Below are 16,710 nucleotides of genomic sequence, written 5' to 3'. Positions count from 1 at the left end.
AGGAAAAAGCAGTGGCCAAGGGGGGCTAGGGTGAAATCAAATGAGATGAATGGATTGGGAGGAATGGCTCATATCCAACACCTCAGAAATGTGTACCTGGGCATGTGGAGGCAGAAGATGTGGAAGGGGCTTCGTATGTATGCTCAGCAGGAATTGTAGAGACCAGAGCATCTGATAAAAGGAGCCATGTCTCACTGAATCCTTCTAATAATGAGGAAATAAGTCCCCAGTGCTCCTAATATCTACTTGAGGATGAAACTTTTTGATAGCACAATTCTGAATATTTATTGATTCAGATAACAAACATTCACTGAGTTCCTACAACATGCTGGGGAGTGTGATAATAACTTGAGATAGCAAAATGAATCAGACTCTGATCTTGTCCTCAAGGAAAAGACAATCCAGAGAACAGTCATGACTCATGACATGTTGAAATGAGTGACTGGTCAGAAGTATCAATGGAGCATTTAGACAAGAAGTGGCTTGCTGGACTAGTAAGACTAGTAAGAATTAACTGGGTGAATATTTACCACAAATGGCATTTTGGAAGGCATGTTGCAAAACTGTACATTGGAAAGCAAAAGGATAGCAAACTGTAGGATGAATCTGGGAAATAGGAAATGAATCAGTATTAGGGGGTGCATGTTGAGGAAGCTAGCAGCCAAAGAAGTTAAAGACTGACTATGAGGTTTGATAAAGAATTTGAACTCTCCTTGAAGAAGAAGAGGAGTCATTAAAGGGTTTTAAGCACAGAAGTGACAGTAAGAGATTTTGTATTTTAGTTGGATCATTTTGACAGAATGGTCTGGAAAAGATTGGAATGACAAAGAGACCTATTATCGCAATTTACACAGGAGAGAAATGATCAGGCAGTAGCAGTGGGAGTGGAAAAGGATGCTGAGTCTGAGTGATGGATAGAAGCGAGACTCTGTAAGACTTGATATGTTGAGTGAGGGAAGAGTTTAAGACATCTTCTACCTTCTTGTTTGGACAGTTAGAAGAATGGCAGTACTATTTTGTTTTGAGATAGGGAATTCAGAAGGACAAGGATAAGAAATATCTGTTATCCATTACTAAGTAATAAACCACCCCAAAAGTTGCAAACATAGAACAACAACCACATATTTACTCATGACCCTCTCGGGATTTAGCAGGGATGACCAGAATATGCTTCACATAGCAATGGCTTGGGCAGTTTGAGTACAGCTGGAGGATTCAAGAATAGCCTCATTCACATGGCTGGCAGGTAGTACTGCTGACATTTAGGAGTTCAGGAATGGCTATTGGCCAGGGACCTCTATTTGAAGGCCTCTCTACAGAGTTATTCTGGTTTCCTCACAAAGCAGTGTCCATATTTTGAGAAGGAATGTTCCAGAGGTGAATATGGAATCTGGAGATCTCAAGGCCTGGCCTCAAAAGTTATACAGTTATACTCTTGGTCAAAACCTATCACAGGGCCAGCCCAGATTCAAGGGGAGTGGAAGTAGACCTCCATCTCTTGATGGGTAGAGTGGTAAAGAATTTATAGACATCTTTAGGCTACCACAAGAACGTTTAAAGAGGGGTGGCTGACTGGCTCAGTTGGTAGAGCTTGTGACCCTAGATCTTGGGGTCACGTAAGCCCTACATTGAGTGTAGAGCCTACTTAAAAAAAAAAAAGAATGGGGGCACCTGGGTGGCTTGGTCAGTTGGGCGTCTGATTTCAGCTCAGATCATGATCTCATGGTTCATGGGTTCAAGCCCCACTCCAAGCTCTGTGCTGACAGCTCAGAGCCTGGAGCCTGCTTCAGATTCTGTGTCTCCCTCTCTCTCTGTCCACCCCCCACCACCCCCCACTCGCACTCTGTCTCTCTCTCTCTCTCAAAAATAAATAAAGATTTAAAAAAAAAATTTTTTTAAAGAATGAAGAGAAAGATGGAAAAATTCAGATTGGGCATGTTGAGTTGGGGGTACCAGAGTGACATCAAAATGGGACATCAAGAAGTAGGCAGTTCAACCCACAAGTCCAACACTCAGAGGAGGGCACTAGCTTTGGAAGACATTTGGTAGACAGAAATAGTAGTTAAAAGTATGAGTGACCAAAGGGGTATGTGAAGAGAGTGAATAGCAGGAGGCAAGAATGGAGATTTTTAGATATTTAGAAGTCAGGTAGCGATGGGGCTCCTGGATGGCTCAGTGGTTAAGCATCTGACTTCAGCTCAGGTCATGATCTTGTGGTTTGTGAGTTAGAGCCCCATATTGGGCTCTCTGCTGTCAGCTCAGAGCCTGCTTTAGATCCTCTGTCTCCCTCTCTCTCTGCTTCTCCCCTCTCTCAAAAATTAATTTTTAAAAATCTTAAAGAAGTAGAGAAAAAATTATGCATGACAAAGACTAGGATGGAACACATAGAGAAAGAAAACAGAAGAGTGGGACCAGTGAAGCGCAGGAAAGAGTTTGAGAAGGAGGACTGTTCAGCAATTTCAAATGTCTTAAAGAGGTCAAGAAATAGAAGAAACATGAAAATGTCCACTGGCCTTGGCAATACAGAGGTCTTTGATGAGTTTTTGAAGAGGGCATTCCTGATGAGTGGTAGGAATAGAGTTTAGAATTGTTGATTCAGATACAAATACTGCTGAATGGAGCAAGTGATTTTTTACTTGGGATTTAATGTCTTTACAACTTTTTGCTTTTTTAGAGTTGTTCAGATCCCTTTCGATTGCTCAAATACAACATCACCTCTGCATCTAAATTTACTGGCAACAGTTGTCCACTTCTGGTTCAAAGGCACAATGTCATTCCAGGAATTTTTTTGGTATGTACTTTGAGATATATGACTTTTTTAACCAACCTACTATGTTGTATATGTGTATGATGTTGTGCATGATGTCGAGATTATTCATACAGTACACAAAAGAATGGAGAGAATGAGGAAATAGATAAGCTCAAATCACAAACTTCCTTGGTACCCCCTTGACTACCCCCTTGACTAATAGTTGTAGATATTCTTACAACTATTGGGTTATCGTTTTGGTTACTTTAGTGAAGTTAAAAACTTGATTATCTGGTGGCGCCTGGGTGGCTAGTTGGTTAAGTGTCCTACTCTTGATTTCAGCTCAGGTCAAGAGCTCATGGTTTGTGAGATCAAGCCCTATTTCAGGCTCTGTGCTGACAGCGTGGAGTCTGCTCGTGATTCTCTCCTCTCTCTCTCTCCCTCTCTCTCTCTCTCTCTCTGCCCCTCCCTGCTCATTCTTTCTCTCTCCCTCTCTCTCCAATAAATAAATAAACTTAAAAAACAAAAAAACAAAAAACTCTGTTAACACTGAGGTGATCAAATCCTCTACCTCCTGAGTAGATATGGGATTATAAATGCTAAAATTTAATTATTGCATTTAAGAAGATTATAACCTAATCAAGGAGATAGGATACATAATATCCATATTTTAAGACTGAACAGAATAACTACTGTGACTGAATCAGCCCAGTACAGTACAGAAAGCATGAACTTTGAAAACAAACAGACCTGAGTCCAGACCTTGGTTCTACTATTTGCTGGCTATATGACCTTGGGCAAATTACTAAGCCTCTGAGCCTGTTTCCTCCCTTACAAAAAGGGAAAATGTAACCAACTCATAAAATTATAAAAATTCAGTGAGACAATGTGCATAAAGTGTTTGTTTCAATTCCTGGCACATCGTGGATACTTAATAAATGTTAATTCCCTTCCACCAATTTTTCAGTTCAACAAATGTGTATGGAATGTCCACTCTATGCCAAGCACAATATTGGGTACTGCGGATACAAAAAAAAAAAAAAAAAAGCCACAGTCTCTGCTGCCAAGGGACTCCTAGTCCAAGGGCGGGGGGGGGGGGGGGGGTGCGGTGCAGTCTGCAGCTTGCTGAGAGGTATGAGATGTGAGCTGAACCTAAAAGTGTTTTGATACAGAGAGGTAAGAAGGAGAGGGATGTTCCAGGGAGAAGGAATGTTATTAATAAAGGCAAAGGCTCAGAGCACAAGGAATCTGGAAACCTGGATTTTAGTCCTGCACCTTCCACTATACCCAGCTGTACATGTTTGGGATGATCTCATTGGCAAGCATACAGGACTGAATTAGATCAGTGGCTCTCACCACTGGCTCCTGCCTTAGGTGCATGAAAAAATGATTTCTGGGTCTCACACTGGAATAGTTAAATCAGAATTCCTTTGGATGAAATCGGCATCAGCTTTTTTTTTTTTTTTTAATGTTTATTTATTTATCTTGAGAGAGAGAGCACATTCACATGAGCAGGGGAGGGACGGAGAGATAGAGGGAGAGAATCCCAAACAGGCTCTGCCTGTCAGTGCAGATCCCGAAGCAGGGCTCAAACTCACAAACCATGAGATCATGACCTGAGCCGAAATCAAGAGTCAGATGCTTAACTGACTGAGCCACCCCGGGGCCCTGAGTATCAGCTTTACATCAACCTTATTATGATACATTTCACATACAATACAATACACCCACTTTATTGTACAGTTTCGAGGACTTTTGACAATGCGCATACTTGAGGAACTGCCTCCACCACAGGAAGTTTCCCTCAGCCCCTTAGCTGTAGTTCTTCCACCTTCATCCCCAGGCAATCACTGATCCGCTTTCTGTTGCTATAGATTAGGTTTGCCTTTTCCAGATTTTCATCTGAAAGGGCTCAAATAATAAGCATTCTTTCATCTGGCTATTTGAGATTTCAATGTTTTTTTTAAACTTCCCTGGATGATTTTAATGAGGAGCAATAGACTGGATAATCTCTCAGGATCCTTCTAGCCCAAAAAATATCATGGTTTCATCTGCTAGGCTAGAGATATTTTATAAAAATTGCATTTTAGTAATAATGACTGCTGTCATTGTAATAATTATGATAACACTAACACTAATGCTTATTGAGCTTTTCCTATGTGCTCAGGCACTGTGCTGTTACTCATCTGTATTTTCCTATCTAAATCCCTACAGCAGGAATTAACCTCTGAGGGGGTAGGTGCTAATATTGTTCCTGATAATGGGGATGGAAACTAATCTTTAGGGAGATTAAGTAACCTGTTCAGGGCCAAGAAGCTAGCTAGCAAGTGGTGGGATAAGGATTCAAATCCAGATTTCCCTCCAATAAACAGAGACTTTACTTTTAATCAAGATGCTACAAAAGCATCTTCCCATAAAGTGAAGTTTGAGCCCCCACTACTTCAGAAGAAGTGAAAGTGATACCAGATGAATGCTTTCAGCTTGTTTATGGGTTCCAGCTGGGGAGAAGAAACTAATTTAAAGGTACATTTAGCAAGAAAGACTTAAGGCAAAGAGCCTTGCACCTTAACATGAAAAGTAAGCCTGTTTGTTGGGAGCGTCAAATGACAGTGAAGACTACAGTGATTCAGGAAGAGAGAAACGGGGCAGAGGCTGCATCCGCGCATGTCTGCTGAGATGTATACAAAACAGAGATAGCAAGAGCGCATCTACTGATTTCCCTCCAGTGAAGGGAATAACCTCAGATTTCAGTCCACATATACACCCAAAAAAAAACCTTTTTTTTTACCTTTCAAAGTAAACATCCACTGTCACTATGAACAATGAACGAGTCTTATTCTATGGTAGGGAAATCTTCCCACAGTACCTGGCAGGTGATCAAATACCTCCCTGCTTCTGCAAGCCTATTTGAGCCTGTGAGTCTTAGCAGACCTGCTTGGTTGGTTATAGTCTATGCTTCCTATAAATTTACTAGTGGTTAAAAAAAAAACAAAATCATGGGCAAAATGAAAATGTATGTCCTCCTTAAGTTGCATTCATCCGTGACAGCCAAATCACAGTCCTTTTAGCTGAGATCCTCCCAATTCCAGGTAGGAGAATATTGACAATTATTTTGTGATCCCCTAAAACAAACAGGGTCCTATTTAAATGCTGGCTGCCAAGCCAAGAGCAAAGCTAAGGCCTCAGCCCACCTACCTGTTTGTCCACTGGGTGACAGTGTTGATCCATCTGATACAAGTGTGCTTTGTCTCTGGGCCAAAAACCTGCGGGGAAAGATTGCAGCCAGATGGCTTTCTGAGGGCCTTGGGGAATGGCTCTGTCTTTCTTCTCAGAGCATGGCAGAATCATTGTTTTCTTTATTTTTCAAGGAAAGAATGTGAGGTGTAGAATTGTTCCAATGTTGCCACTTTTCTTTGGGCAAAGTGGTACAGAGAACGGAGGTGATTGTCCATCATATATTAACCCTCATTTTCCTCACAATGTAACAAAGGCAAAAAGCCTGCAAAGAGCACTGTGAAAACCCAGCTGAAAATCCATTTCAGCTGTTTACTTAGATGCATTGGGATGGATCAATTCTTTACCCAAGGTGTTCACGCATATGCAAATGTGCTAGTTGATGGGATTTGCACTGCCCACAGCTCTAAAGAGGGACAAGATTGCGGAGAATCATTTCCAATTTGCCAGGGCACAGTTTTACATTGTTCCATCTGTTCTGACGTGATCCCTGTCTTCAGGAGGAGAAATAGATAAGCTAGAACAAATACTGTAGTAAGATTTGATGTGATCAGTAGAATGATGGAGGTTATGTTATAATACAAGAGAGGAAAGTGGATGAGGGAACTATCCATACTCCTACTTTAAAAGGACAAGACAGAAAGTGAGTTGACTCTTTGCTTCAAGATGCTAAGAGGGTTGGTTTGTGCAATTTTTTGTTCTCTTCTGCTCCTCACCCCTAACATGGCAAGGACAATGATTTAAAATATGGGGACTCCTCATTATATAGTGAGCAATAAAGTCATGTTAATGTGGTACTCTGTTCCAAACTCTTTTTTAGTCAGGTTGAAAAACTAAAATAGAATGAATTATCAATTTAAGAAAATTTAGCATCTAACAAGTTTTTCCCCCCTCCTTTGCTTTATTTATATTGCTTGGTCAGATCTATTTGTGCTGATAAGTTAGCACATTTATATTTTATTATTACACTTAACATAACAAAGCTTTGGGGTTTCTTTCATACTTAAAAATACACTAAAACTGCAGTAGTATTTTCTTAGGGAGTTGTGCTGGAGTTCTGAGGCCTTCAAGTGTGGGTTAGAAATACAAACACATTGTCTGGCTACATGAAGATTGGGCTTTCACTCTCTAGGACTCACATAAGCACGGAGCAACATGGAACAAGGGGCCATAGAAGCCAGAATGTGAAGCTCTTGAGCTGTAAACGACTTCCTTGTCACTGCCTTTTGGACACTTAAAGGCCTCTCTAGGCCTTAGCTACCACATTCAGACAGCATGGACCTATTTAGGGCAAACTATAACCACAAGCATTATGATATTCTCTTCAGTGCATATTAAGAACATTTTATCAGAGCTTTGGTATTCTCTACTCAGCAGGGATCTACCATTTCATCAGCAGGGAGAGTAAAAGGATTTATAAGAGGTGGCTTTGAGCAGGGGAAGTTGAGAACTTTCTGGGACTCACCAGAGCAGAATGGATTCTCCTAGGAAGCAGAGCCAGTCTGGAGTGTGTCCCACTGTGTCTGTGTGCTCCACCAGCGAGGGATGGTGAAAGCAAACAGAGAATGAGGTAGAGGTGTGCACCCACAGGAGCTCCAGGAACACCCTATCTGTTTATCTCTGTGGGCATGTGCACAAGATGTGTTCTTCCTCCAATTTCTTCCTCCTTCTTCATTTTCTAATGAAGCCTCTTTGGAGGATTACTGGCTGCTCTGTGAGAGGCCAGGACCAAAGATTATTCGAGAGGAGTGTTCTAGAGTAGGTGGACCCTATGCTTGCCTTGGCTAGATAAATATCAAATCATTCGGAACACCCAAGAAATCAATCTGAGGACTAAGAGAATAAACTTCACAGCCAGAGGGAGAAAAGAGGCCACATCTTGGAAGTACAGATAGACTTCAATCCAAGTCTGACCCCCTTATACTCTGCAGGTACTTTGTTACTAGGGCAAGTGTGCCTGAGAGCCAGAGCAGCAGTGGTGCCTTCCCCACAGAAGACCAGCACTAAGCATCCCTCTCCTGCATTCACCAAATTCACCGACTGCCGGGTGCTGCAAAGCTTCAGCTGTAGTAGAAAGAATCTATCCTCTTCTAACAAGCAGACCAAAACTACAGTTTCACCTAGTTAAAACTCACAACACACTGGGCAAAGTCCAAACACTCCCCACTGCTGGTAAAGAGAAATTCTGCGAAGGACTGACCTGAGGGAAAGAGCAACCAAAACACAACAGCAGAGTGCACATGGCATACACCAGAAACACTTCCTGAAGCACCAGGCCCAGGACAGAAGAGCCCAGACCTCTTCTTAATACAGCATTACTCTCAGGAACAGGAAACATAACAGTATTTCCTAACACAGAGAAGACAGAGACCTAGACAAAATGCCAAGACAGAGGAATTCATCCCAAAAGAAAGAGCAAGAAAAGGTCACAGCCAGGGATCTAATCAAAACAGATATAAGTAATATGCCTGAGCCATAATTTAAAACAACAATCATAACGATACCAGTTGGGCTTCAGAAAAGCATAGAAGACACCAGGGAGTCCCTTACCACAGAGATAAAAGTTCCAAAAACTAGCCAGGCTGAAATAAAAAATGCTATAACCAAGATTCAAAACCGACTGGAAGTAATGAATACAAGGATGGAAGAAACAGAGGAACAAATATGGGACATAGAAGATAAAATTATGGGGAAAAATATGAAGCTAAAAAGAAGAGGGAAGGAAAAATATTGGATCACAAAGGTAGACTTAGGGAACTCAGTGACTACATAAAGTATAATAACGTTCATAACATAGGACTCCCAGAAGAAGACAGGAAAGAAGGGGAAGAAGAAATAATTGAGCAAATTATAGCTGAAAGCTTCCCTAATTTGGGAAAGGAAAAAAGATATCTAAATCCAGGAGCCACAGAGAACCCTCATCAAAATCAACAAAAGCAGGCCAACACCAAGACGTTTCGTGGTCAAATTTGCAAAATACAAAGATAAGGAAAGAATCCTGAAAGCTGTAAGGGAAAGAAATCCCTAACCTACAAGGGAAGACAATTAAGGTTAGCAGTAGATCTATTCACAGAAATTTAGCAGGCCAGAAGGGAGTAGCATGATTTAGTCAATGTGCTGAATGGGAAAAATATGCAGCCAAGAATACTTTATCCAGCAAGGCTGTCATTCAGAATAGAAGAAGAGATAAAAGGTTTCCCAGACAAAAACTAAAGGAGTTTGTAACCACTAAACCAGCCCTGCAAGAAATATTAAAGGAGACTCTTTAAGTGGGAAAGAAAGACCAAAAGCAACAAAAACTAGAAAGGAACAGAGAAAATCTCCAGGAACATTGACTTTACAGGTAATACAATGGGATTAAATTCATCATCTATCAATGATCACTGTGAATGTCAAAGGACTAAATGCTCCAATCAAAAGACATAGGGTATCATGGAGGTTAAAGAACACCCTACTAATGAATGAGTGGGTCAACCAGGCAATTAGAGAAGAAATTAAAAAATATATGGAAACAAACGAAAATGAAAATACAACAATCCAAACGCTTTGGGACGCAGCGAAGGCAGTCCTGAGAGGAAAATACATTGCAATCCAGGCCTATCTCAAGAAACAAGAAAAATCCCAAATACAAAATCTAACAGCACACCTAAAGGAACTAGAAGCAGAACAGCAAAGGCAGCCTAAACCCAGCAGAAGAAGAGAAATAATAAAGATCAGAGCAGAAATAAACAATATAGAATCTAAAAAAACTGTAGAGCAGATCAACGAAACCAAGAGTTGGTTTTTTGGAAAAATAAACAAAATTGACAAACCTCTAGCCAGGCTTCTCAAAAAGAAAAGGGAAATGACCCAAATAGATAAAATCATGAATGAAAATGGAATTATTACAACCAATCCCTCAGAGATACAATTATCAGGGAATACTATGAAAAATTATATGCCAACAAATTGGACAACCTGGAAGAAATGGACAAATTCCTGAACACCCACACTCTTCCAAAATTCAATCAGGAGGAAATAGAAAGCTTGAACAGACCCATAACCAGCGAAGAAATTGAATCGGTTATCAAAAATCTCCCAACAAATAAGAGTCCAGGACCAGATGGCTTCCCAGGGGAGTTCTACCAGACGTTTAAAGCAGAGATAATACCTATCCTTCTCAAGCTATTCCAAGAAATAGAAAGGGAAGGAAAACTTCCAGACTCATTCTATGAAGCCAGTATTACTTTGATTCCTAAACCAGACAGAGACCCAGTCAAAAAAGAGAACTACAGGCCAATATCCCTGATGAATATGGATGCAAAAATTCTCAATAAGATACTAGCAAATCGAATTCAACGGCATATAAAAAGAATTATTCACCATGATCAAGTGGGATTCATTCCTGGGATGCAGGACTGGTTCAACATTCGCAAATCAATCAACGTGATACATCACATTAACAAAAAAAAAGAGAAGAACCATATGATCCTGTCAATCAATGCAGAAAAGGCCTTTGACAAAATCCAGCACCCTTTCTTAATAAAAACCCTTGAGAAAGTCGGGATAGAAGGAACATACTTAAAGATCATAAAAGCCATTTATGAAAAGCCCACAGCTAACATCATCCTCAACGGGGAAAAACTGAGAGCTTTTTCCCTGAGATCAGGAACACGACAAGGATGCCCACTCTCACCGCTGCTGTTTAACATAGTGCTGGAAGTTCTAGCATCAGCAATCAGACAACAAAAGGAAGTCAAAGGCATCAAAACTGGCAAAGATGAAGTCAAGCTTTCGCTTTTTGCAGATGACATGATATTATACATGGAAAATCCGATAGACTCCACCAAAAGTCTGCTAGAACTGATACAGGAATTCAGCAAAGTTGCAGGATACAAAATCAATGTACAGAAATCAGTTGCATTCTTATACACTAACAATGAAGCAACAGAAAGACAAATAAAGAAACTGATCCCATTCACAATTGCACCAAGAAGCATAAAATACCTAGGAATAAATCTAACCAAAGATGTAAAGGATCTGTATGCTGAAAACTATAGAAAGCTTATGACGGTAATTGAAGAAGATTTAAAGAAATGGAAAGACATTCCCTGCTCATGGATTGGAAAAATAAATATTGTCAAAACGTCAATACTACCCAAAGCTATCTACACATTCAATGCAATCCCAATCAAAATTGCACCAGCATTCTTCTCGAAACTAGAACAAGCAATCCTAAAATTCATATGGAACCACAAAAGGCCCCGAATAGCCAAAGGAATTTTGAAGAAGAAGACCAAAGCAGGAGGCATCACAATCCCAGACTTTAGCCTCTACTACAAAGCTGTCATCATCAAGACAGCATGGTATTGGCACAAAAACAGACACATAGACCAATGGAATAGAATAGAAACCCCAGAACTAGACCCACAAACGTATGGCCAACTCATCTTTGACAAAGCAGGAAAGAACATCCAATGGAAAAAAGACAGCCTCTTTAACAAATGGTGCTGGGAGAACTGGACAGCAACATGCAGAAGGTTGAAACTAGACCACTTTCTCACACCATTCACAAAAATAAACTCAAAATGGATAAAGGACCTAAATGTGAGACAGGAAACCATCAAAACCATCAAAACCATCAAAACCTTAGAGGAGAAAGCAGGAAAAGACCTCTCTGACCTCAGCCGTAGCAATCTCTTACTCGACACATCCCCAAAGGCAAGGGAATTAAAAGCAAAAGTGAATTACTGGGACCTTATGAAGATAAAAAGCTTCTGCACAGCAAAGGAAACAACCAACAAAACTAAAAGGCAACCAACGGAATGGGAAAAGATATTTGCAAATGACATATCGGACAAAGGGCTAGTATCCAAAATCTATAAAGAGCTCACCAAACTCCACACCCGAAAAACAAATAACCCAGTGAAGAAATGGGCAGAAAACATGAATAGACACTTCTCTAAAGAAGACATCCGGATGGCCAACAGGCACATGAAAAGATGTTCAGCGTCGCTCCTTATCAGGGAAATACAAATCAAAACCACACTCAAGTATCACCTCACGCCAGTCAGAGTGGCCAAAATGAACAAATCAGGAGACTGTAGATGCTGGAGAGGATGTGGAGAAACGGGAACCCTCTTGCACTGTTGGTGGGAATGCAAATTGGTGCAGCCGCTCTGGAAAGCAGTGTGGAGGTTCCTCAGAAAATTAAAAATAGACCTACCCTATGACCCAGCAATAGCACTGCTAGGAATTTATCCAAGGGATACAGGAGTACTGATGCATAGGGCCACTTGTACCCCAATGTTCATAGCAGCACTCTCAACAATAGCCAAATTATGGAAAGAGCCTAAATGTCCATCAACTGATGAATGGATAAAGAAATTGTGGTTTATATACACAATGGAATATTACGTGGCAATGAGAAAAAATGAAATATGGCCTTTTGTAGCAACGTGGATGGAACTGGAGAGTGTGATGCTAAGTGAAATAAGCCATACAGAGAAAGACAGATACCATATGGTTTCACTCTTATGTGGATCCTGAGAAACTTAACAGGAACCCATGGGGGAGGGGAAGGAAAAAAAAAAAAGAGGTTAGAGTGGGAGAGAGCCAAAGCATAAGAGACTGTTAAAAACTGAGAACAAACTGAGGGTTGATGGGGGGTGGGAGGGAGGAGAGGGTGGGGGATGGGTATTGAGGAGGGCACCTTTTGGGATGAGCACTGGGTGTTGTATGGAAACCAATTTGTCAATAAAAAAATAAATAAATAAGTAAAACATTAAAAAAAAAAGACATAGGGTATCAAAACGGATTAAAAAAAAAAAAAAGACCCATCTATATGCTGCCTACAAGAGACTCACTCATCTTAGACCTAAAGACACCTGCAGATTAAAAGTGAGGGGATAGAGAATGATTTATCATGCTAATGGATGACAAAAGAAAGCCAGAGAAACCATACTTATATCAGACAAACTAGATTTTAATTTTTGTTAATGTTTATTTATTTTTGAGAGAGAGAGACAGAGCATGAGCAGGGGAAGGGCACAGAGAGAGGGAGACCCAGAATTCAAAACAGGCTCCAGGCTCTGAGTTGTCAATGCAGAGCTTGATGCAGGACTCAAACCCACGAACAGTGAGATCATGACCTGAGCCAAAGTCAGACGTTCAACCAACTGAGCCACCAGGTACCCCTGGACAAACTAGATTTTAAACCAAAGACTGTAACAAGCGATGAAGGGCACTGTATCATAATAAAGGGGTCTATCCAACAAAAAGATCTAACAATTGTAAATATTTATGCCCCCAATTTGAAACAGCCAAATATATAAATCAATAATAATATAATTGATATTATTATTCAATCAAACTCATTGATAGTAATACAATAATATCAGGAGACTTTAACACCTCAGTTACAGCATGTACAGATCATCTAAGCATAACATCAACAAGAAAACAATGGCTTTGAATGACACACTGGACCAGATGGACTTAACGGATATATTCAGAGCATTTTATCCTAAAGCAGTGGAATACATGTTCTTTTTGAGTGCTAATGGAACATACTCCAGAATAGATCACATACTGGGTCACAAAATCAGGTCTCAACAAATACAAAAAGACTGAGATCATACCATGCATATTTTCCAACCACAACACTATAAAATTTGAAGTCAACCACAAGAAAAAATTTTGGAAGACTGCTAATACATGGAAGTTAAAGAAAATCCTACTAAAGAATGAATGGACTAACCAGGAAATTAAATAAGAAATAAAAAGATACATGGAAGCAAATACAAATGAAAACACAACAGCCCAAAATCTTTGGGATGCAGCAAAGGCAGCCGTAAGAGGGAGATATATAGCAATACAGGCCTACCTCAAGAAGCAAGAAAAATCTCAAATATGCAACCTAAACTTACACCTAAAGGAGCCAGAAAAGTAACAGCAAATTAAGATAGAGCAGAAATAAATAATATAGAAGCAAACAAAAAAAAAACCCAATAGAACAGATCAATGAAGTTAGGAGTTGGTTCTTTGAAATATTTAATTGAATTAATAAACCCCTAGCCAGACTTTTCAAAAGGAAAAAAGAAAGGACCCAAATAGATAAAATCATGAATGAGAGAGAGATCACAACCAACATCATAGAAATACAAACAATTATAAAAGAATATTGTGAAAAATTATATGCCAACAATTGGACAATCTGGAAAGATGGATAAATTGCTAGAAACATACAAACTACCAAAAGTGAAACAGGAAGAAATAGAAAATTTGAACAGACCCATAACGAACAAAGAAATTGAATCAGTAATCAAAAAATCTCCCAACAAACAAAAGTCCAGGGCCAGATGGCTTCCCAGGGGGATTCCACCAAACATTTAAAGAATATTTATCCATTCTCTCTCTCTCTCTCTCTCTCTCTCTCTCTCTCTCTCTCTCCTTCCCTCCCTCCCTCCTTCTCTCTCTCTCTCTCTTTAATTTAAATTCAAATTAGTTAACATACAGTGTAGTCTTGATTTCAGTAGTAGAACCCAGTGATTCATTTCTTATATGTGACACCCAGTGCTCATCCCAAAAAGTGCCTTCCTTAATGCCCATCACCTATTTAACCCATCCCTTCACTGCCTCCCCTCCATCAACCCTCAGTTCTCTGTATTTAAGAGAAAAAATAAGAGTAAAAGAAAAGAAAAGAAAAGAATATCTATTCTTCTCAAACTGTTCCAAAACATAGAAGTAGAAGGAAAGCTTCATTCTATGAGGCCAACATTAACTTGATTCCAAAAGCAGACAAAGACTTCACTTAAAAGGACAATTACAGGCCAATATCCCTGATGAACATGGACGCACTATGCATGGAGCCTGCTTGAGATTCTCTCTCTCCTTCTGCCCCTCCTCCCATTTTCTGTCTCTGTAAAATAAAAATAGAAAGAAAGAAATAATTAAGACAATTAGAATCTAGAGACACTCCAGAACAAAGTTGGTGAAGCAGATAGTCTTTGTGTTTAGCTGGTAAAAATCAATCTCTTATACAAATATAATTTATAACTTAAGTAAAACAAATACCATTTTAGTAATCACAGTTTCCTGGGGCACCTGGGTGGCTCAGTTTGTTGAGCATCTGACTTGTGATCTTAGATCAAATTTTGATCTCAGGGTCTTGAGTTCAGGCCCCAGATGGTCTGTATGCTGGGTATGAGGCCTACTTCAAAAAAAAAAAATCATAGTTTCCTATTAGAAATTTTTATAATTTCAAGGAAAGAAACCAACCATTCTTGGAACCATTACCACTGACCTTCTATATCCCCAGAAAGCTCTTTGCCCTTTCTAGCAAACAGCCTGAAAAACTCAACTACAGAATAAGTATAAACTTGATGGTAGTTCATATGTAAATATTCATAATCTCTTTTTCTTCCTTTTTTTTTTTAATTTAAAGAGACCTCTTTAATTTTGTTCAAATTAATTCTGTTCAAATTCCCTATCTTTTAGCTATAGAATCCTTTTTTGGTAGAACTGTTAACATTCCACACTCTAATGTTGCAAATAACAAATCTTCTAGGCTTCCACTTGACAGGAGAGCACTCCATGGGACAAGTAGAGATGACTTAATTGCCCTGACCCAATCCCTCCTTGCCTTCCTGGTCCTTCCACAGGCCTGGGCTACCTTAAGAGGCAACACTAACAAACTTCCAGTTATAAATAAATATGTTATGAGGATGAAAAGTACAGCATAGGGAATATTGTCAATAGTATTATGATAACATTGTATGGTGACTACACTCACTGCAGTGAGCATAGCATATATACAGATTTGTCCAATCACTGTTGTAAACCTGAAACTAATATAACATTTTATGTCATAAACTATACTAAAATAAAAGAAGAAAAAAGAGCAACACTAGAGCACCCAGGCAGTGATTAAAACAAATCAGGGCCAAGCAGGCAGGGAGCTGTGATCTGTCAGGGATGAGGCTTAGAGGGGGGACACAGAGGAAGGGGAATCACTTGGGGATCAGTGCTGCTGTCTGGTCAGAGTAACTAGAGTGTGCCTAATCTTATTTCTCAAGTCTACGTTGCTGAGTGTCTGAGTGTCTGACTTGTCAAACACTCTGATTTGTTATTGAACTGCCTGCTGGGACTTGCTTCAGTAATAATGTGTAGCCATTGTTGAATTAAAAGACACAGGGCTTAGAATTTTGTCTCCTTACCAAAAAATGAATAAATAAGTAAGAGTGAGGAAGGATGATCTGCAAATAGGAAAAACATTTCTTTTTAGTTCTTTTGATCTGGATCATGAAGGAGTGAAGATATTTCAGAGAGCATTCCTGGTTGAGGCCTCCTCTGGGAATGCTGACTTTCCTTGGTGCTCTGCCATGAATCCTTTTCAAACTCAACACACTCACTCCCTGTAGGCTACTGACACCCAGAGCTCCAACCCTGGTCCCAGCTTCTTACCTGACCTATACCTGTGCCTCCTGGTTCACCCCACTCAGAGGTGTTTTGGATAGTTCAGACTCAACATGTCCAAGACAAAATCCATCTGGATCATAAAGTGTAAGGTGGGGAAGATGTGAGGATAGTTGCAGCAGATGAGACTAAGCCATATCATGCTAGTGAGTCATGAGGGGAAAGAGAAGAAGTGGGTGAGGGAGGAGGGAGAGCCAGAGGAAGAGGGGGAGGGGGAGCAGGAGGAGAAAGGAGAAGAAGAGGAGAGAGGAGGAGGAGAAAGAGGGGGGAGG

General features: G+C 40.1%; 1 protein-coding gene across 7 annotated transcripts in view; it reads left to right on the top strand.

Annotated features, from left to right (window-relative positions):
• Positions 1–16,710, top strand: part of LOC102901233 (uncharacterized protein C3orf20 homolog) — a 134,905-nt gene that overhangs the window by 97,529 nt on the left and 20,666 nt on the right. For all 7 annotated transcript variants that reach the window (XM_045062182.1, XM_045062176.1, XM_045062181.1 and 4 more), the window contains one exon: positions 2,675–2,791. In XM_045062182.1, the coding sequence (XP_044918117.1) occupies positions 2,675–2,791 (117 nt within the window). The remainder of the gene's footprint in view (positions 1–2,674; positions 2,792–16,710) is intronic.

The sequence above is a fragment of the Felis catus genome, chromosome B4, assembly GCF_018350175.1.
Source record: "Felis catus isolate Fca126 chromosome B4, F.catus_Fca126_mat1.0, whole genome shotgun sequence".
Classification (NCBI taxonomy): Eukaryota; Metazoa; Chordata; class Mammalia; order Carnivora; family Felidae; genus Felis; species Felis catus.
Note: the sequence above shows the minus strand (reverse complement) of the source record. Positions and strands in the feature narration are given on the sequence as shown.